This window comes from Nycticebus coucang, chromosome 4, assembly GCF_027406575.1.
Source record: "Nycticebus coucang isolate mNycCou1 chromosome 4, mNycCou1.pri, whole genome shotgun sequence".
Taxonomy (NCBI): Eukaryota; Metazoa; Chordata; class Mammalia; order Primates; family Lorisidae; genus Nycticebus; species Nycticebus coucang.
The window spans coordinates 10,023,728-10,044,727 of record NC_069783.1 but is presented as its reverse complement, the minus strand read 5'-3'; the positions used below and the strand labels follow the sequence as shown (position 1 = coordinate 10,044,727).

General features: G+C 42.8%; 1 protein-coding gene across 1 annotated transcript; it reads right to left on the bottom strand.

Moving 5' to 3' along the window:
- Positions 1 to 7,340: 7,340 nt before the first annotated feature.
- LOC128583215 (WW domain-binding protein 11-like) lies at positions 7,341 to 10,025 on the bottom strand. The gene is given in 3 exon segments (XM_053587289.1): positions 7,341 to 8,302; positions 8,305 to 8,479; positions 8,481 to 10,025. Coding segments are annotated over 3 exon segments (1,920 nt in total). The 5' UTR covers positions 9,852 to 10,025; the 3' UTR covers positions 7,341 to 7,928.
- Between the last annotated feature and the right edge of the window lie 10,975 nt (positions 10,026 to 21,000).

Sequence of the window (21,000 nt, the reverse complement as noted above, 5' to 3'; positions counted from 1 at the left end):
ATCCAGAGGGGACATGGCAGGTTTGTGAGGCTGCCAGATGGGAGCCGAGCCTGGGCCTCCCCACTCCACTACCAGGGCCCTGAGCACCCACCCTCGGCCACCTGGGCTGAGGCGCTGTTCTGGTGGGACGGCAGGAACAGTGGTCCCTGCGCCCCTCTCGCGACCGGCCGCTGAAGCAGCATGAGTGGTCAGGCCCGTGTCCCCAACAGCCAGTTGAGGTCGGTGCGTGGCTCATGAGGAGGCCTGCCTGAGGCCTACAGGGGAAGAGGAACATTCTGGAACAATGGGCAGGTGGAACCTGGCCGGCTTTTCTTGGTGCCGTTGCTGATGAAGATGGGTGAAGGAACAAACTTCAGACTAGTCCCCGCAGACCTTGCAGGCTGCTGCTACAGAGGTGACCCCAAGCAATGAGCACAGGGCAAAGGAATGAAACTGCACACGCTGAGAGAAGAAACAAAAAGAACTAAAGATTTTTTCCCCCTCACTCTTGTTTTAGCAAAAGATGGGCCCCAGTGTTTTCAGGAAGCAGATAGGGACAGAACCACAGTCAGGAGAATGGCCTTGCACCCTCCCGTCAGTTGTCCAGGACCTCCAGTCAAGCCTTGGGCCTGGCTAACAGCCATAGTCTTGAAAACACCTTGGAAGTCACAGTACAGAAGCTCAAGGGGTCCATGAGGAAAGGGGGCGAGGAGCATTTAGCTCCCAACAAATGCCAGCACCTAACAGGCCCTCAGTAAAAGTGTTGCCTGAATGAATCTCTCTCTTTTTTTGAGACAGAGTCTCACTTTGTCACCCTGGGTAGAACATCCTGGAGTCATAACTCACAGCAACCTCATTCTCCTGGGATTGAGCAAACCTCTTGCCTTAGCCTCCCAAGTAGCTGGGACTACAGGCCAGTGCCACAACCCCTGGCTAGTTTTTCTCTTTTTAGTAGAGCTGGGTCTCTCTTGCTCAGGCTGGTCTCCAACTCCTGAGCTCCAGCAGTACACCAGCCTCAGTCTCCCAGAGTGCTGGGATTACAGGCGTGAGCCACCGCACCTGGCCAGCAGTAAACATTCTTGACCTGCATTTGTGTTTCCAGGGTGTAGCCCATTTCAACCACTTCAGTAAAAACATGTACAGAATAACTATGTTAAATTGACATCAAATGTTTCCTTTATGGTTTCGATTAGTTACTGTAATTGCTAAACCAATAATCACCTCAATGTCCTTATATTCTTTTCCTCCTTACACTTTGACAGTGTTTGTCTTAGTAAGCAAAGAAAATCCCATAGAATAAGGGTCAACAACATTTTTCTTAAAGGGAAAGATGTAGTTTAGGTTCTGCTGGCCAAGTGGCAAAATTAGAAGTTGAGTGCTTACAACCATCTAAAATGTACCTTCTTAAGAATGTTAAAAACATGCCAGACTCGGTGGCTCACATCTGTGATCCTAGCACTCTGGGAGGCCAAGACAGGTGAATTGCTGGAGCTCTGGAGTTTGAGTCTAGCCTGAGCAATAATGAGACCCCACCTCTACTAAAAACAGAAAAACTGAGGCAAGAGGATTGCTTGAGCCCAAGAACTTGGGGTTGTTATAAGCTATAATGCCACGGTACTCTAGTCAGAGTGCCAGAGTGAGACTCTGTCTCAAAAAAAAAAAAAAAAAAAGTTAAAAACATACTTAGCTCATGGGCTATAAAATAAAACAAACAAAAAACAGTCAACTGATTAGACTTCTGGTGGTCTTGTGGCAAAAAATAAAAACATTCAACTGAGCAGATTTGGCCCATAAAACCATAGTTTGCCCCATGAATAATAGTTTGCCCATCCTTACTATAGAATAAAGTAATTCCAAAAATGAATTCTTTTCATTAAAAAGATAATCACTTTAGGCTCAGCACCTGTAGCACAGTGGTTACAGCACCAGCCACATACACTGAGGCTGGCGGTTTCAAACCCGGCCCAGGCCAGCTAAACAACAATGACAACTACAACAAAAAATAGCTGGGTGTTGTGGTGGGCACCTGTAGTCCCAGCTACTCGGGAGGCTGAAGCAAAAGAATTGCCCAAGCCCAGGAGTTGGAGGTTGCTGTGAGCTGTGACGCCACAGCACTCTACCCAGGGCGACAAAGTGAAACTCTATCTCTTAAAAAAAAAAAGACAAGAATACTTTGGCTTAATGGAAGAATCAAAGTGAATATGATGTTACTCTTAGGGGAAATCTCTTAGGAAGAGATCCCATACCTTAACTAGCTAATACAATGACTTTGAGAGAAATCATTTAACCTGTTTATTTACTTACTTCTTACTTATTTTTAGAGACAGAGTTTTGCTCTGTTTCACAGGGTGGAGCATAGTGGCATGATCGTAGCTCACTTCCCAAGTCGCTAAAACTAGACACACACCACCACATCTGTTTTTTGTACGGAGTCTTGCTATACTGCCTAAGTGGTTTTGAACACCTGGCCTCAAGAGATCTTCCTACCTCAGCCTTCCAAAGCACTGGGATAATAGCCATGAGCCACTTTGCCTGGCCTAATCTTACTTTTGAAGATCTATAGTGAATTTTTTTTTTTTTTTTGAAACAGTGTCTCCACTTTCTCGTCTAGGCTAGAGTGCTGTGGTGTTTGTCTATCTCACAGCAACCTCAAATTCTTGGGCTAAAGAGTTCCTCTTGGCTCAACCTGGCAGGTAGCTGGGACACTAGCCACAATGTGCGGCTAATTTTTTTCTATTTTTAGTAGAGATGGAGTCAAGCTCTTGCTGAGGCTGCTTTCAAACTCCTGAGCTCAAGCAATCCCCAGCCTCCTAGGTTGCTAGGGATTTATAATGAATTTTAGAAATGCATAGACTCCTACCAACTAAAAATTAAGTAGGAAAGAAATGAGATTCCATGTTATTTTTTGCTGCTTCATGAATCATCTCCCTGCTCCTAGTTCATTGATTTAAACACCAGCACACAAATACAAATTATCTGATTTGTTTTTCCTGGAACTGAACCTGACCCACTTATTTAACATCTTTATTGAACTTGAAGCAAAACTTAAAAAGTAATTTCAAGATATTTTCTTCAGTGAGCCAAATTGCCTGTTTTAAAATGTTGACAAGAATAGAGCCAAACTAAAAAACTTTGCTGGCAACCTGAAACGTGCAAAAAGGACCTGTCATTCTCCAAGCCCATTCAGTAAGCGGAGGCCTTTCTCCCAGAGGCCATGAGGTCAGCACAGCAATTAGACATGGCTTCTGGACACCTTTGTGTCTTTGCCCAGCATTACCCTAAAGAATCACACACACACACACACACACACTCTCTCTCTCTGCCTTCTGTCCTTCACGTATATACACCCTCACACACATTTCCACCTTACATGCACTACACTTATTAGCTCCTTATACACAAACCCAGTTCCTCAGACAAATACAGCACACGTGCTTCAAGTACACACAGCTCTTATCACATATATCCATGTCTCGCAACAAGTACTTCTTTTCGAAAACACTAAATTTCTCTCTCCCACGCGTTCTCACACACTGTCACCAACTCACACACACTTTCTCACATGCTCACACGCACATGCCTTGTCCCCCAGACAGTTCTTCCCTTGATACACACATTCTCTCTTGCACCCATATTTCTGTTTCTTTCAGACCCAACTCTTCTTATACATTTTTCTTTATACCATTTGCATATTTTCACACCCCTGACCCCAGAAACAAACTCCTTCTCTCCTGTATTTGTGTATTTATATATCTTACCATATACACAAATACCTACCACCCAGGTGACACGCGGTGATGTGGAGTGGAGGAGACAGTTCGAATCACGCGTTCTACGCTTGCCACTTGTTTCTATATTAAGGGGGCATCTACATGGCATGAGGGTACTTAATATTTATTCTCTTAGAATAAATGTCTCTGAACTATAACCAGGTCTGTGTTGTGAAGTGTGACTTTCTATGTGGAAAATGTTTCCCTCAGCAGAGGTGAATGCTTAAACCCATCTTGTTTATCCCATCGGGTGACCGTGAAGGTATACTACCCTGTTTCCCCGAAAATAAGACAGTGTCTTATTTTAAGGTGTGCTCCCAAAGATGCGCTAGGTCTTATTTTCAGGGGACATCTTATCTTTCCTGTAAGTAGGTCTTATTTTTGGAGGGTGTCTTATTTTCGGGGAAACAGGGTAGTTTGCTGGGGCTGCCATAACAAAGTAGCACACACTGCTTGGCTTAAAGAACAGAAATTTCTTGTCTCAGATCTGGAGGCTAGAAGCCAAAAATCAAGGTGTTGGCAGGTTGGTTCCTCCTGACGGCTGTGGGGAAGAGTCTGTCCCAGGCCTGTCTTCTTGGCTGTACACGGCCATTATCTCCCTGTGTCTCTTAGACCATCTTCTCTTCTTACATCTTTGTGTCCAAATGTCCTCCTTAGGATATCGGATAGGGATACTTTAGCGAATTCATTTTAATGCTGTTGACCTATCTCCAAATAAGGCCACACTCTGAGGTACCAGCTAGGACTGCAACACATGAAGCTTGGGGGCCTGGAGGGAAGGTGCAAGGAGGACACCTCTTGACCCGTAACAGCAGGGTTAGGGCTTGGTTTGTTTCTATGTCAAGTTTAGACCAGAAATACTAAACTCCACCTTGATCCATAATAAATCTAAGGCCTGGGTTTGGCTGTTCCTCCTTTTAAACCTTAAACTCAAATCCAGAAGTACCCGACTTCACTCTGCCTCACCTCTGTCTCTAACCAGGTATACTTGAAACCCCAAAATTCAGATGTGCTGTTCAGAAGACTCCCTAGCCTAAGGGGAAACTGCTCCACCTGGTGGAGAACACTTTGAATTCTCTACACACCTGTGAATAAGAGACCAGCTGGTAGTTCACAGCGCTGCCAAACTCATCTTGGTTTAAATACTGGTGTTAAATATTAGGTGCATAAAATGAGTGAAGTCAAAGAGGCAAAGTGAATTTGGTGCAACTTATATAGTTCATGGGGTGGTGCATGGGAGGTGAACATTTAATCAAACACATTCGACTATCAAGAAGACATTATCAAACAAAGTAAATTATACTATATATACCAAGTAGAATAGAAAGTAATAATTCAACTTGGATGGGACTTTTTTTAAAAGTCTGGTTGCACACTAGACGTGGTCTTCCATGACCAGAGGATGAAATTATGTAAAGGTTTGAATGAGCAGATGCTCTGTTCCAATAACATGTACCGAACTAAATCATTCTGACAGTTCTGTAGCAATGTATCAGGACTGCCTCCTAACTACTAATGGCCATTACAGGACAAAATTGCAGAGGGCTGAAGAAAATGCAAAGACTGTACACAAAAGCACATTTACTGTCTGTACCTATCACATGCAACATCATCATTTTTTCTCTTTTTCTCCAAAGAACAGCTCTTCAGAGTTGATTCTCTCAAGAATATAATAGTCTATAATACACATGATGTATATTACATCCATATAGAATGAGGTATGTTATATACATGTATGATATACCTGGGTTATTGTAATATATTCAAACATTGATGTGTATAGCTCAGCAAGGTGGCAGACCTTAAGCTAAAATGATTGAAAACCTTTGATACTGTCAGTAAGAAAAAGTTGCTGTTCTGGCAATTGGTAGCCTTTTGATACATAACCTCTTTCTTTTTTTTTTTTTTTTTTTTTTTTTTTAAACATGAAATGATATTTTTTTGAGATATCTTTTTTTTTTTTTTTTTTTTTCAATTTGGCCGGGGCTGGGTTTGAACGCGCAACCTCCGGCATATGGGACCGGCACCCTACCCGCTGAGCCACAGGTGCCACCCTACATAACCTCTTTCTATCCAAAAGAATAAGGATGCTTTTGTTGGAAAAATGTATTAATACAGAACAAACAATACTGTTTCTTAAAAGCTAAGTGAAAAGTTATTTGTTTTATTATACTTTCACACTTTTAGATACAAGAAAGTATATTGGTGCAACTTCTATAGAGGACCATTTGACAATTGCCAATTATAAAAATCACCAAGGCATATACCTCTTGCCCTGTAATTCACTTCTAGCCATATAGATACACACACATCTATGTGAAATAATGTCTGCACAAGGTTTTTCTTTCTTTCTTTTTTTTTTCAGACAGAGTCTTGCTCTTGTTGCCCAGGCTGGAGTGCAGTGGCACAATCATACCTCAATGCAGCTTCAAATTCCTGGGCTCAAGCAATCCTCCTGCCTCAGCCTCAGGAGCAGCAGGATCTACCAGTACATGACACCACTCCAGGCTAATTTTCAGATTTTTTTGTAGAGACCAGGTCCCACAGTATTGCCCAGGCTAATCTCAAACTCCTGGTTTCAAGCAGTCCTGTCACCTCCGCCTCCCAGAGTACTAGGATTCCACTGGTTCTATATTCAACGCTGTTCATGGTGGCAAAAGATTATAAATAACCTAATGTCCAGACTGGGAAACAGTGTGGGGGATTGATGGCACATGCACGCAGTGATACTATGAAGACAAAAAAAAAAAAGAATAAGAAAGATGTTTATTGCATTGTTAAAGAACCATTTGCAAGGTATTTTATTAGGTTTAAAAAGGCAAGAAGGGCGGCGCCTGTGGCTCAGTCGGTAAGGCGCCGGCCCCATATACCGAGGGTGGTGGATTCAAACCCAGCCCCGGCTGAACTGCAACCAAAAAATAGCTGGGCGTTGTGGTGGGCGCCTGTAGTCCCAGCTACTTGGGAGGCTGAGGCAGGAGAATCACTGAAGCCCAGGAGTTGGAGGTTGCTGTGAGCTGTGTGATGCCTCGGCTACCGAGGGCCATAAAGTGAGACTCTGTCTCTACAAAAAAAAATAAATAAAAATAAATAAAAAAATAAAAAGGCAAGAAATGGTCAATAGTGTGCAAAAAGGGGAAGGGTAACATCAATGAATATTTGTGCATAAAACATCGTTGGAAGAATGTGTGAGAAACTGGTAGACTTCAAAGAGAGAACTTTGCTGCTAAGAGCCAGGAATCAGAGGGAGGTTTTTCCACTGTCACTTTTTGTAACTTTTGAATTTTGAGTATGTAAATATACCACTTCAAAAAAAATAAAAGTCTTTTTGTTGTTCTTATTTGTTTAATTTGCCTTGACCAAAATTTCTCAAAGTTCAAATGACATTTAAAATAGTTGGTATTGTAAGCCTGAATCCAGTGTGATATGATTATCCTCCAAAATTTGGCAACTCTCTTTTCTTTTAGGAGAAGATACTCAGTTTATCTTTTTATAATGTAAATGATATATTACTACCTAATAAAACAAAAGATTTCCAGTTTGTTGAATGTATTTCCTCTTTCAATACAATTAATTCAAATGGATTTTTTTTTCTTGGTGTAGAACATTTATTTATTTTTTCCAGGAAACACTCAAAGTTTAGGTGAGTGGGAAATAATTTTAATCAAAGAATTGTACATTTTCTTCCCACATATCCTGCTTTGTATTAGGAAATGACATTGTGATTCATTTCACTACAGGTAAAATATTACAAAGTATTTACAGGAAAATATTAAAAATAACTCAAAACACAAAAGGCAAGATGACATAAACTGGGTTTTCAGAAATCTCTACTCCAGTGCCCACAGCACACAAGAAGGGAGTCAAAACAAATAAGGAACTAAGATCCCCCTGATCACAAATTTCCAAAGAGCTGGAGAAGGGGAAGAAATGGGATGGAAACATTGGTGTGACAGGGAATGGATGTTAGCAGCACTGCTTCAATAACCAATCTATTCTGTATGAAATACTCTCTCTTATATGCAGTAGATTCTGAACAAGGCTAAACTTTAGGATATTCCTTGAACTGAAATTAGAAAATACCCTGACAGTAGAAGTAGCTCTTTCAGCTAAGTTTAACAAGAGCCTGTTTCTTCATGGGCCACTGTTGTGAACAGGAGCCTGGTCTGGCATCAAAAGATGTCACAGTAGCCCTTCCATCTCTTTCATGAAAGCTTCATACACATCATCCTTAGTTTGTACTGAGACAGGAACAGAAGGACCAGATTTTGGGGCTGCTTTGGCAAGAGGCACAGCAGAATCATCCTCTGACTTTCTTTGGGGAACAGAAGTAGCCCCTTTATTCTCTCGTCGTACTCTCAGTGCAGTGGGCACAAATCGAGTGATCTCTGCCTTGGGATTAGTGATCTGTGGCTTGGCACTGATGGTTGCCGTGGCTTTCTTCTCAATGGTGGCTGCACTTGTATCATCCGCCTTGGGTCGCTGAATCAAGTTGGGAGGGGCACTTAAAACCCCAGGGTTCAGCAAGGGAGCTGGTGGGAAAAGCCCGGGGGGGCAGGTCCAAGTGGAGGCACCAAAGGTGGGCGCATCATGCCAGGACGTGGTGGAGGGATGCCTGGAGGTGCAGGGGGAGGTAGCCTTGGTGGAGGTCCCTGAGAAGGAGGGCCAGGAGGCAAACCTGGAAGTGGACCTGGGGGAGGGCCAGGGGGTCGGCCTGGTGGTGGTCCTGGAGGTTAAAAGTCGGGGTAAAGGCCCTCGGAGTCCTGGCATTCCAGGTGGTCTCAGGAATGGAGGAGCTCCTGGAGGTGGTCCTGGAGGAAGGCCTGTAGGTGGTCCAGGAGGCCGTAAAGGTGGAGCAGGTGGTGGTCCAAGAGGAGGTGGTCCTGGCATGGGAGGTGCTTGTATCTGAGAAGGAGGAACAGACTGTGGGGGAGCCCACTGCTGGGAAGAAGCAGTAGATGTGCCATCAGAATGAGCTTCTTCTTTATGCTGTTTCTGTGATTGTTTTTCTGCTTCAGAGTCATCAGAATCATCCTCATCATCGTCCTCTGAAAATTCCTCTACTTCCCGTCCCTCCTCAGGGATTTCCTGACCTGCCATGCGAAGCATCATGACTTGAAGAGGAGTTAGCTCCTTCATGTTCTTCTTTTTTTTCCTTGATTTTCCTGGCATATCTGCAAATCGTACAGTTAGACCTGACTTTTTTTCTTCATTGTTGTCTCTTTCGTCATCGCGGTGTACAAATTCATCCCCCTCACTTTCTCCATCTGATCTGTCAGTGTCACTGTCATCAGTACTGTCATCATGCTTATCCTGATCCATGTCTTCAGGATAGCCATCATCTGCACTGGTGCTGGAAACATCATCACCATGACCCCGCTGACCAAGTTCAGGACTATATAACATGTCTTCGTCTCGTCTACGAGACGGAAGATCTAGGGCAAAGCCCACTTTACGGCCATACATCTGCAAGACTTGAGGAGGAGGTGGACCAGGGGGAGGGCCAGGAGGTTTTCCGCCTGGGGGCAAACGTGGAACACCATGTCCAAGAAGAGGAAGGATAGAAACTGCTCGAGTTGGCGGTCCATAGGCTGAGGTTTTCTTAAGAATGGAGGGTGGCTGGGCACCAGGTAGTGGAATGTCCTGGATCAAAATGTTTGAAGGTGCATGTGGCATATCTGGCAAAGGGATACTCTGCACCTCCACATGCTGAGCATTCGTGACAGCATCAAAATACTGGCTAAGTTGAGCTCTCTTCTGTTCATATTCTACTTCTAGCTTTCTCAGTTCTTTGTAAATATCTGGATTCTCTTTTTCATAGAGTCGTAGAATACGTTCAAAGGTTTCACGTAGCTTTTTACGCTTATCTTTCAGGACTTTCTCATTTAACTGTGGCTGTTGTACTGGGTTAAATTCCATTTCATCTAATTTCTCCATGTCCCGGATAATCTGTTTGGGATCCTTCATCTTCAAAACTGCAGCTCGTACCATCATGCGCTGTTTTTTGTTCTTCTTTAATTCTCTCTTCCGGGCTTCCTTTCGAGCTTGGTCTGTAGGGTTCATAAATTTTCCACTCTTGATGGATGATGTAGATCTCCATCCCATGTTGACAATCTGTGTGGTTTACTTTTTCATTAAGAAAAAGAAAAAAACACTTCTGCGGGGCTCCCAGGGCTGCGAGAAGCGAGGAAGGGATGACTCCCAGCCTCTTTTACTTGGTAGGGCCTTTAAGTCAGCCTCTCGGTCAACCTCCCAGCCACCGCCATCTTGAAACCTCGCGCCCCCAATTCAAATGGATTTTTATAGCACATGCTCCCACATAGGGAAATGCAGGAGAAAAATGTAAATGACTCATATGAATTATTACCAATGAAACTTTGGTTTGGTAAAATCTTTAACAAATCCTATTTAAACTCTACAAACGCAGCCAAGATGAGATGTTAATTAAAGACACAACTCCATTTACCATAGCCTCAAAGAAAATGAAATACTTAGGAATATACCTAACAAAAAAAGGTGAAGGACCTCTATAAAGAAAATTATGTAACCTTAAGAAAGGAAATAGCAGAGGACCTTAACAAATGGAAGAACATACCATGCTCATGGCTGGGAAGAATCAACACTGTTAAAATGTCTATACTTCCCAGAGCAATTTACCGATTCAACACCATCCCTTTAAAACACCAACATCCTATTTTCAAGACTTGCAAAAAATGATTCTGTGTTTTGTATGGAACCAGAAAAAAACCTGTATTGCTAAGGCAGTTCTTAGCAATAAAAACAAAGCTGTGGGTATCACCATACTGGATTTTAGGCTGTATTACAAGACCATAGTGGTCAAGACAGCATGGTACTGGCACAAAAATAGAGATGTAGACATTTGGAATCAAATAGAAAACTAGGAAATGAAATCAACAACTTACAGCCACCTAATCTTCGATAAACCAAACAAGAGCATCCACTGGGGGAAAGATTCCCTATTCAATAAATTGTGCTGGGAGAATTGCATATCCACATGTAAAAGACTGAAACTGGACCCATACCTTTCTCCATTCACAAAAATTGTTTCAAGATGGATAAAGGACTTAAATTTAAGGCATGAAACAATAAAAATCCTCAAAGAAAAAATAGAAAAAACACTGGAAGATATTGGCCTGGGGAAAGATTTTATGAGGAAGACTGCCGTGGCAATAGCAACAACAGCAACAATAAACAAATGGGATTTAATTAAATTGAAAAGCTTCTGTACAGCCAAGGAGACAACAACCAAAGCAAAGAGACAACCTACACAATGGGAAAGGATATTTGCATATTCTGAATCAGACAAACACTTAATAACCAGGATCTATACAGAACTTCAATTAATTCACAAGAAAAAAACCAACAATTCCATACATCAATGGGGAAGAGAGATGAATAGAATCTTCTCCAAAGATGACCGACAAATGGCCAACAATTATATGAAAAAATGCTCATCATCCCTAATTATTAGAGAAATGCAAATTAAAACCACCCCCAGATATCACCTAACCCCAGCGAGAATGGCTGGGATATTTTGTGATATCACAAAATCTCAAAACTGCAGATGCTGGCGTGGATGTGGAGAGAAGGGAACATTTTTATACTGCTGGTGGGACTGCAAACTAATACTACCTTTTTGGAAGGAAGTATGGAGAAACCTCAAAGAACTCAACCTAGATCTCCCATTTGATCCTGTAATCCCATTACTGGGCATCTACCCAGAAGGAAAAAAAAACCCTTTTATTATACAGACACCTGTACTAGGCTGTTTATCGCAGCCCAATACACAATTGCCAAAATGTGGAAACAACCTAAATGTCCTTCAACCCAGGAATGGATGGGTAAGCTGTGGTGTATGTATCGGATGGAATATTATTCAGTCATAAAAAAGGAGATTTTTCAGCATTTGTACTAACCTGGATGGAGGTGGAACACATTATTCTTAGGCAAGCATCACAGGAGTGGAGAAGTATGAATCCTATGTACTCAATTTTGATTTGAAGACAATTAATGACAATTAATGACATGGTGGAGCATGGGGGAAGGGAGAGCAGACAGAGAAGGAGGGAAGGACTGAGGGAGAGAAAAGAAAAAAAAACAAGAAAAGAGAAGAAAATAGTGACTAATTTTCACATAAATTGGTTTTAATTTTGACCAAAGTATATTACTTAAACATTAATTCTTAACTCAACATGTTAATATGTTGTTTAGGATATTGTATCCTCATTTATAAGTGACATATGTTTGTAATTTCTCCTTTATAATAATATATTTTCTCCAACTCTAATATCAGGTGTACCCAGATCAAGTAGAATGATTTTGATGTATTTCTTCTTTTTCTACAGTCTATAAGATTTAGCATGATCTGTTTTTTGAAATTATCTTTTACTTTTATTTACAAATATTAGTTGTCTATTTTTTGATACTTAAAAAAAAATAAGAAGTTAACTGATGACTCCATACTGAATCTCAGAGTCAAAGCATTCTATAATAGACATACTCTCATTTGACAATGTGAATGCTACTTTCTTTGCATTATTATTATTATTACTTAATATTTCGATGAAGCAATTGTCTGATTCCTTTTCTGAATGTATTTACGTTCATTCGTTCTTTACAAGGTTTTTTGTTTCTAATCCTTATCTTAAACATTGTTATTGTTATTAGTTTTAAGTCTTTTTAATTTTGTGAAGGCAAAAAAAATGGAAACCTAATTAACACATGTATATATAAAAATTAAAATTATTTTTAAAAACCCTACAAATGTATGCAGGTAAATTATGGGAAATATTACAACTTGAAAGCAAATTTTTCTGCAATGTGTTTCTTACTAATTTTATTTATGAGAATTCCCAATGCTGACTATATACCATTTTTTCCCCCAAAATAAAACTAATTTCAATCCACAATTTGTATGTGGGTGAGTGTGTGACAGAGGCTCACTCTGTGCCCTGGGCAGAGTGCCATGGAGTCACAGCAACCTCAAATTCTTGGGCTTAAGCCCTCCCCTTGCCTCAGCCTCCTAAGTAACTGGGACTACAGGTGCCCCAACAATGCTCAGCTAATTTTTTTCTATTTTTAGTACAGATGGGGGTCTCACTGTTGCTCAGGCTGGTCTCAAATGCCTGAGCTAAAGCAATCCACCCATCTCAGCCTCCAAGAAAGCTAGGATTACAGGAGCCACTGTGCCCAGCCCTAAATCCACAATATCTAAGAAATATTAAAACATTAGTATCATTCAGCATAAAAATCAAGCAAGAAGAAAAATAAAAGTTGGTATGCTTGCCAATAGCTAGATAATATTGAATCAAAACAAAATCCATGGTGAGATTTGTCTAGAAAAATTAAGACAATATATTATCTTTATGCTTCGTCTTGTCATATTTTCTTTGGACTTTACATTTCGAAGCCAGCATAGTTAAATGCAGTTTGGTTACTTATAATGTAACGTTCCTATGCTCAGTGAAGCCTCATCAGTCCAGATCTGGGGCTCTTCAGACTACCTGTGAAGAGGAGGCTGGGTGCGAGCCTCACCTGGATGTCTAGGGCGGCCTCCCTGAGGGAATGATGTTGGGAATGAAAACCAGGAGCTTGCTAGAGGAAGCATCAAAGCGCTAATGTTTTAGGCAAAGAAAACATGTGAGATGACTCAGTAGTGAGGAAAAGCTTTTGAGAAGTGGAGTTTGAGTGTGACTGGACCAGAGGGAGTGATGCGCCCCACACACCCACAACAAGGTGGTCAGAGACACTGAGTGCCAGCACCCAGCTCCTCCGCAGCCGCGGTGTGCTGGGGAGACAGCCGGGCAGGCAAGTGACACGAGGATATACAAACCTGGAGAGCAATACAAAGTTTACGAGACAGACTTCAAGTAGAGGAGTGATGGGACCAGCTCTGCACTTCAGAAAGATTTCTCTGGCGGTGTGAGAGCAACACCTGCAAAAAATTAAAATTAAAAAAGGCAGTTGCTTAATTTGCCAGTGTCGGTGCAGAGGCAGTTGGAGATGGAGAGATGAAAGACAGGGAGATGGGCTAGGAAGCAGCCATAGTTGTCCCCGCGCAGTGATGAGGGCGGCAGCAGTGGGTGGAGGGATGGAAGCAGAGCTGACCAGCCGGCCACCGCCTCTCCTTCCTTTTGTCACTTTCTCACTGGAGTTCACTGAGGCGGACACCAATAGGTCATCTTTCCCCCAGCTCTTTGTCCATGGCTGTCATGGGGATTTGCCCTTGTGAGTGTGTTGGTCTCAGGCTTGTCTTTTTGTTCCCTTTCCAAAGCAGGAGGCAGATACTGTTGCTAAGTGCAGGGACTGAATCCCTGAGCCTGAACCAATGAAAACTGCGCTGGGCCACTGTCTTCCTGGAAGCGCTTCCTAACACTGGTCAAGTTTTGAACAAAACCTCAGGACAAAGAGCTACCAATAAACACACCTCTCTTTGTTCCATCTGATGTCATTTTAGAGGATTCTTAGTCACTAGAGTAGGAGCTTTGAAACATGATTAGAAATGGCCTCTGTGAGACTGTAAAGCCGTTACCATGGAGGCTGGACTTTGCCCCCAAGGACTTGACACCTGTTATCTCTCATGCAAGAGAACTGCAGGTATGTATCGCCTCCATTTACAAACAGAGAAACTGATGGTCCTAGGGGTGAAGACACTTACTGCAGGGGGTAATCAGGGTTGATCCAGGACTCATTCCAGCCCAGGGTCATCTGCTCCTCCCACGCCACCCCTCCTCCTCCAGCATTCTTCCTTCTCTTTCCCACTCCTCTCCTGCCAAGTTTGTTCTGACACCTTCATCTCACCTTCTTAAAAAGTGACTGATCTGGGAAGTACAAGACCAGCCTTGAGATGGCAGCTCTGATAGAGACCAACTTACTGACCTTAGACAAGTCACTCTCTGTGTTCTCTGCCCTCCCCTCTGTGCAGTGAGAGAGTTGTGCAAGACCTCCCAAGACCTCTTCTTGCTCAAGGTTTTGTGACCCAGACTATTACCTATTACAGAAAACTGATGGAATGGTCCTTGCTGCCACAGTCCCTTCTCTGCCATTCCCTGCACATACCCACATGCCTCTCCTCCCTCCGACTCTCACTGGGGTCTGTGCCTGTGTCAGACCCTGTGAGCCACAGACGTACACAGGCACCCCCCAGTGAGGCCCCACAATCTTACCAAGACTGTTCCCTGCCCATCCAGCTATCCACAGAGATTGGCTGAGCGCCTGCTATGTTTCCCAAATCTTCAGTTCTACCCCTGACTCTCAGCAGATGACCTGAGCTCCTCTTCAGAGAATAAGAACGCTTTCAACTTCCTGCTAAAATACCTGCTTATTTGCATCTGTCCTTACATTTCTCTTTTTTTCCTCCTATCACTTTGGAACTGGAGTCCTTCCTCTTCCTTCCTATTCCCTTCTCTATCCTCTGTATCTCATCTGGCATTCTTGGGGACAGTTATCCTTCAGTTAACCCCTTTCCTATTGCATATTCAAACTTGCCCTTTCTCCTTCTCATTGATATTTAATAACTCACGGACTCTTCCATCTTTTTTTTTTTTTTTTTTTTGTAGAGACAGAGTCTCACTGTACCACCCTCGGGTAGAGTGCTGGGGCATCACACAGCTCACAGCAACCTCTAACTCTTGGGCTTACGCGATTCTCTTGCCTCAGCCTCCCGAGTAGCTGGGACTACAGGCGCCCGCCACAACGCCCGGCTATTTTTTGGTTGCAGTTTGGCCGGGGCTGGGTTTGAACCCGCCACCCTCGGCATATGGGGCCGGCGCCCTGCTCACTGAGCCACAGGTGCCACCTCTTCCATCTTAAAAAGAAGAAGAACAACAAGAACAAGAAGGAAGAAAGGAAAGAAAGAAAGAAAGAAGGAAGGAAGGAAAGAAAGAAAAAGAAAGAAAGAAAGAAAGAAAGAAAGAAAGAAAGAAAGAAAGAAAGAAAGAAAGAAAGAAAGAAAGAAAGAAAGAAAGAAAGAAAGAAAGAGGTAAGAAATACAGCAAAAGAAAAAGAAAAATCAGGGGTGGCTCCTGTGGCTCAAAGGAGTAGGGCACCAGCCCCATATGCTGGAGGTGGTAGGTTCAAACCCAGCCCCGGCCAAAAACTGCAAAAAAAAAAAAAAAAAAAAAAAAGAAAAAAAAAATCAAGCTTTTACCTTCCAAGGAACTCATAATCTAGATTCTATCTTCTATCTTCCTGGCTACTCCCCTATCTTCCTGGCTACTCCTTCTAGTTACCTTTGTTGTTGTTTGGTTTTAAAAAGAAAAGGCAAAACATGCTTATTGTAACCAATTATAATAGCATTTACCAGTCCTTTACATCTGGGTATTCCCCTGGGTCCCATCCTCTGGCCTTGCCCTGCCTTACCCACATTCCCTGAATAATCCATGGCTAAACCTCAAGTAGCCAAATTGCTATCTTCAGGCCAAATCTTCCCTTGAATCCAATCGACCCCCACACTCTGTTCCTTCAACCACTACCTCCTATCCCTTGAATCTGTCCTTGTATCTCCATTTTCACTACCCCGGCACAGTCTAAGTCACTAGCGGCTGTGTGTTCAGTGGCTATGGCAGCAACCTGATCATTTCTCCTCGCCTCCAACTAGACTTCTTCTCCTACATTCTTTGCACTACAACCTCCACCTTTACCTATCACAACAATCTGTGAGATCTAAGAATGCCTATGCCGGCATGAGTGGTATATGTAGAAAGTCACAACATCTAGAAAATATTAAGTTATAGTGGTGCTAAGATTTATTTATTTATATTTTATTTTATTATTTTTCTTTTCTTTTCTTTGAGGCAGAGTCAGTACTATGGCATCATAGCTCACAGCAACCTCAAACTCTTGGGCTCAAACAAGCCTCCGAGTAGCTGGAACAACAGGTGCCCACCACAATGCAAGGCTAGTTTTTCTATTTTTAGTAGAGACAGTGTCTTGCTCTGGCTCAGGCCGGTCCCAAACTCCTGAGCTCAGACGATCCATCCACCTTAGCCTCCCAGAGTACTAGGATTACAGACGTGAGCCACTGTGCCCAGCTGGTGCTAGGATTTAAATGTGTCCCTCCAAATTTATTTGTTGGAAATTGAATCCTCAGTGTGACAGTGATGGGAGATGGGATCTAATGCGAAGTATTATGGTATGGAAAGTGTGATGACCCAGCAAAAAGTCCCTCACTAAATACCGGTGCCTTGATCTTGAACTTCCCAGCCTCCAGAACTGTGAGCCAGTAATTTCTATTCATTATAAATTACCCTGTCTCAGGTATTCTGTTATAGCAGCATAAAAGGACTAAGACAAGTGGTGAGCATTGAAAATTTTTTCTAAGCCCTCAATCTTAAAACACTGGGCTAGAAAAGTTAGCTGGGCTTCATTTTGCCAAGTATCAGTTTAAGGAGGGCAGGGATCAGTTTCCTCATGTGGAAAATAAGGGGATGGATGAGGCCAGTGCCTTGCTGAGTAAACCCAAACCCTCAGTTTCTGATTCAGTAGAACTGGGTAGAGCTGGAGAATTTGCATTTCTAACAAGCAGGTGGTGGCCATGCTAAGGCCCACAGACCACACCTAGGGCAGCACTGTATATTAGTCCGTTCAGGCTGCTATCAGAATACCATAAACTGGCTGAGCTGATAAACAAAAGAATTTATTTCTCAAAGATCTGGAAGCTAGGAAGTCCAAAATCAAGGCACCAGTAGGAGTAGGTTCAGCGTCTGGTGAGGGTCCACTTCACTTCCTTGTTTAGAGCTGGTCTCCTTCTTGCTACAGAATCTCACACGGTGGAATGAGCAAGAGATCTCCCTGCGGTCTCTTTTACAGGGCACTAAGCTCACTCCTGAGGGCTGTTCTTTCATGACCTAATCACCTGCTAAAAGGCCAACCTTCACATTGGGGATTAGGTTTGAGTATAGGAATCTGGGGGGACACAACATTCAGACCATAGCAACTGGACTAGTTAAGATCAACAATTGTAGTTTCTTCACCTGTGCTATCTAGTATGATACCCACTACCTATGTGGATATTTAAATTACAAATTAAATTAAAATTCAGTTCCTCAGACACACTAGCCATATTTTAAGTGCTCGATGGCTCAGGATGGCCAGAGCATTTCCATCATTACAGAAAGTTGTTAGATGTGGCCATTTCCTCACAGATTTCCAAAGGGGACATTTTATTTTATTTATTTATTTATTTATTTTTATTTTTTTTTGAGACAGAGCCTCAAGCTGTTGCCCTGGGTAGAGGGCCATGGCACCACAGCTCACAGCAACCTTCAACTCCCGGGCTCAAGCTTGTCCCCTGTCTCCGCCTCCCAAGTAGCTGGGACTACAGGTGCCCGCCACAATGCCCGGCTATTTTTTGGCTGCAGTTGTCATTGTTGTTTGGTGGGCCGGGCTGGATTCAAACCCGCCAGCTCAGGTGTATGTGGCTGGCACCTTAGCCGCTTGAGCCACAGGTGCCGAGCCTAAAGGGGACATTTTAAAGTAGAAGTGTAGTAGAAACATCCTCTGACTGATAAGGCCTTTCCACATTGCTCAGGCACACCTGTGAACTTGAGCTATATTTTAGCCCTAATTGTAGAGTCCCAAAGCCCACCCTCCAGTCTACCCTAGGACCATGTTGCCCCAAGAAGCTCACACAAAAGCAGGACCAGAAATGGAAATAGTAGAATTTCTGCATTGGGGACTGTATCTTTGTACCAGTGTAGGACGAAGGTGGACAAGCAATTAATTTGGTGGCTGAAGTCCTATGTTTGAGTTCCTAGATGGCCTTAAGCAAATCACTTAACCCCTCTGAGACACTGGACCCCCATTTATAAAATATACCTGAAATATCTATTTTACAGGATATGTGTGAAAAAGCACATGTAAAATATGTAAAATATTTCCACACTGCAAAATATGGCTAGTGTGTGAGGAACTCAGTTTACACCAAATTCAGTATCATGTTTTTCTTCCTTCTCTCTGCTGTTACAGCGAGTTGAACACATTCTAATTTAGTACATATGTTTTCTGGGTACATGTCTCCACCAGGATAAGGTAAGGCCCCACCAGATTCAGTTCTCTCCTCAGCACCTATCCTACTGCGAGACACATGATAGATGCTCAATAACAGGCCAATGATGAAGTCTCAGGGTAAAGCCATGTAACAGGTGCAGTGTCTGAGGCCTGTGCTGTTGGCCTGACTTTTCCCGGTTTTGTGCTCATGTTCTTTCTTTCACTTGCATTGCCTGCCACCTGATCCACACCCTATCTTCACTTGCCTGACCCTGTCTTGCATTGTGGAGAAATTAGTTGTCTTTCAAGAATCTCTCAAGGATCTGAATACCAAATTAATCAACTGTGGAGTCTCTACCATTGCCTCCCTAGAATCTTGGATAATTTTTGTAATCTTGCTGATCATCATTTTCCTGATCTGTAAATTAGGCAGAAAATTAAATACCTTTCTTTCAGTTTTGATATGAGATTTACATAAGCAAATGTACGCAGAAGGCCAGATATATAGCAGACGTTGAAGAACTGTCTTTAAAACAGCTGTTTCAGGGCTGAATGAGGTGGCTCCCACCCCTAATCCTAGCACTCTGGGAGGCAAAGTGGGAAGGATCCCTTTTGCTCAGAAGTTTGAAACCACTGTGAGCAAGAGCAAAATCACCTCTCTACTTAAAAAAAAAAAAAAAAAGAAAGAAACATTAGCCCAGCATGTGGTGGGTGCCTGAAGTGCCACCTCCTTAGGAAGCAGATGCAGGAGGATCACTTGAACCCAGGAGTTTGAGGTTGCTGTGAGATAAGCTGACACTCTAGCCTGGGCAACAGAATGACACTTCCTCTCAAAAACAAAAACAAAGGCCTGGCATGGTGGCCTTACTCATGCCTGTAATCCTAGCACTCTGGGAGGCCTAGGGGTGTTGATTGCTTGAGCTCAGGAGTTTAAGACCAGCCTGAGCAGGAGTAAGACTCTGTCTCAAAAAAAAAAATAGCTAGGCATTGTAGCAGGTGACCCTGTCTCTAAAACAAATAACTGGGCATTCTGGCAGGGGCCTATAGTCCCAGCTACCAGGGAGGCTGAGGCAAGAGAATCATTTTGAGTCAAAGAGGTTGAGGTTACTGTGAGTTATGATGCCACAGCACTCTACCGAGGGTGACAAAGTGAGACTCTGTCTCAAAAAAAAAAAAAAAAAATCCCTGATCATCAGAGAAATGCAAATCAAAACTACCCAGAGATGGTTCAAAACCTAACCCCAGTGAGAATGGCCCACATCACAAAGTTTCAAAGCTGCAGATGCTGACTTGCATGTGGAGAGAAGGGACACTCTTACACTGCTGGTGGGACTGCAAACTAATACGACCTTTTTGGAAGGAAATATGGAGAATCCTCAAAGAACTCAAATTAGACCTCCCATTTGATCCTGCAATCCTGTTACGAGGTATCTACCCAGAAGAAAAATCATTTTATCATATGGACATTTGCACTAGACTGTTTATCGCAGCTCAATTTACAATCACCAAAATGTGGAAACAACCTAAATGCCACCAACCCAAGAATAGATTAACAAGCTGTGGTATATGTATACCATGGACTACTTATTCAGCTGTAAGAAAAGATGGTGACTTTACATCTTTTGTATTAACATGGATGGAGTTGAAACACATCCTTCCTAGTAAAGTATCACAAGAACGGAAAAGCAAGCATCCAATGTACTCTGTTTTATTATGAAGCAGTGGATGATCTAATGTAAGGTGGGGGATAGGGGAATAAGGGAGCAGGGAGAGAAGAAGGGAGGGGGACAGGGGTTATGGTGTGTGGCACACCTCTTGGGGGTGAGACACACTTATAAAAGGGACTTTACTTAACAAATGCAATCAGTGTAATTCTTTGTACCTTCAATGAATCCCAAATAATAACAAAACAAAAACCCCAGCCATTTCTAACTAGTCTGGGAAATTCTCCCTTCTGCAACAAAATACAATCTTTTTTTTTTTTTTTGAGACAGAGTCTCACTATGTCGCTCTCAGTAGAGTGCCATGGTGTCACAGCTCACAACAACCTCAAACTCTTGGACTTAAGCAATTCTCTTGCCTCAGCTTCCACAGTAACTGGGAACACAGGAATCTGCTACAATGTCCGGCTATTTTTTGGTTGCAGTTGTCATTGTTTAGCAGGCCCAGGCTGGGCTCAAACCCACCAGCCTCAGTATATGTGGCCTGCACCCTACTCACTGAGCTACAGGCGCCCAACCAACAA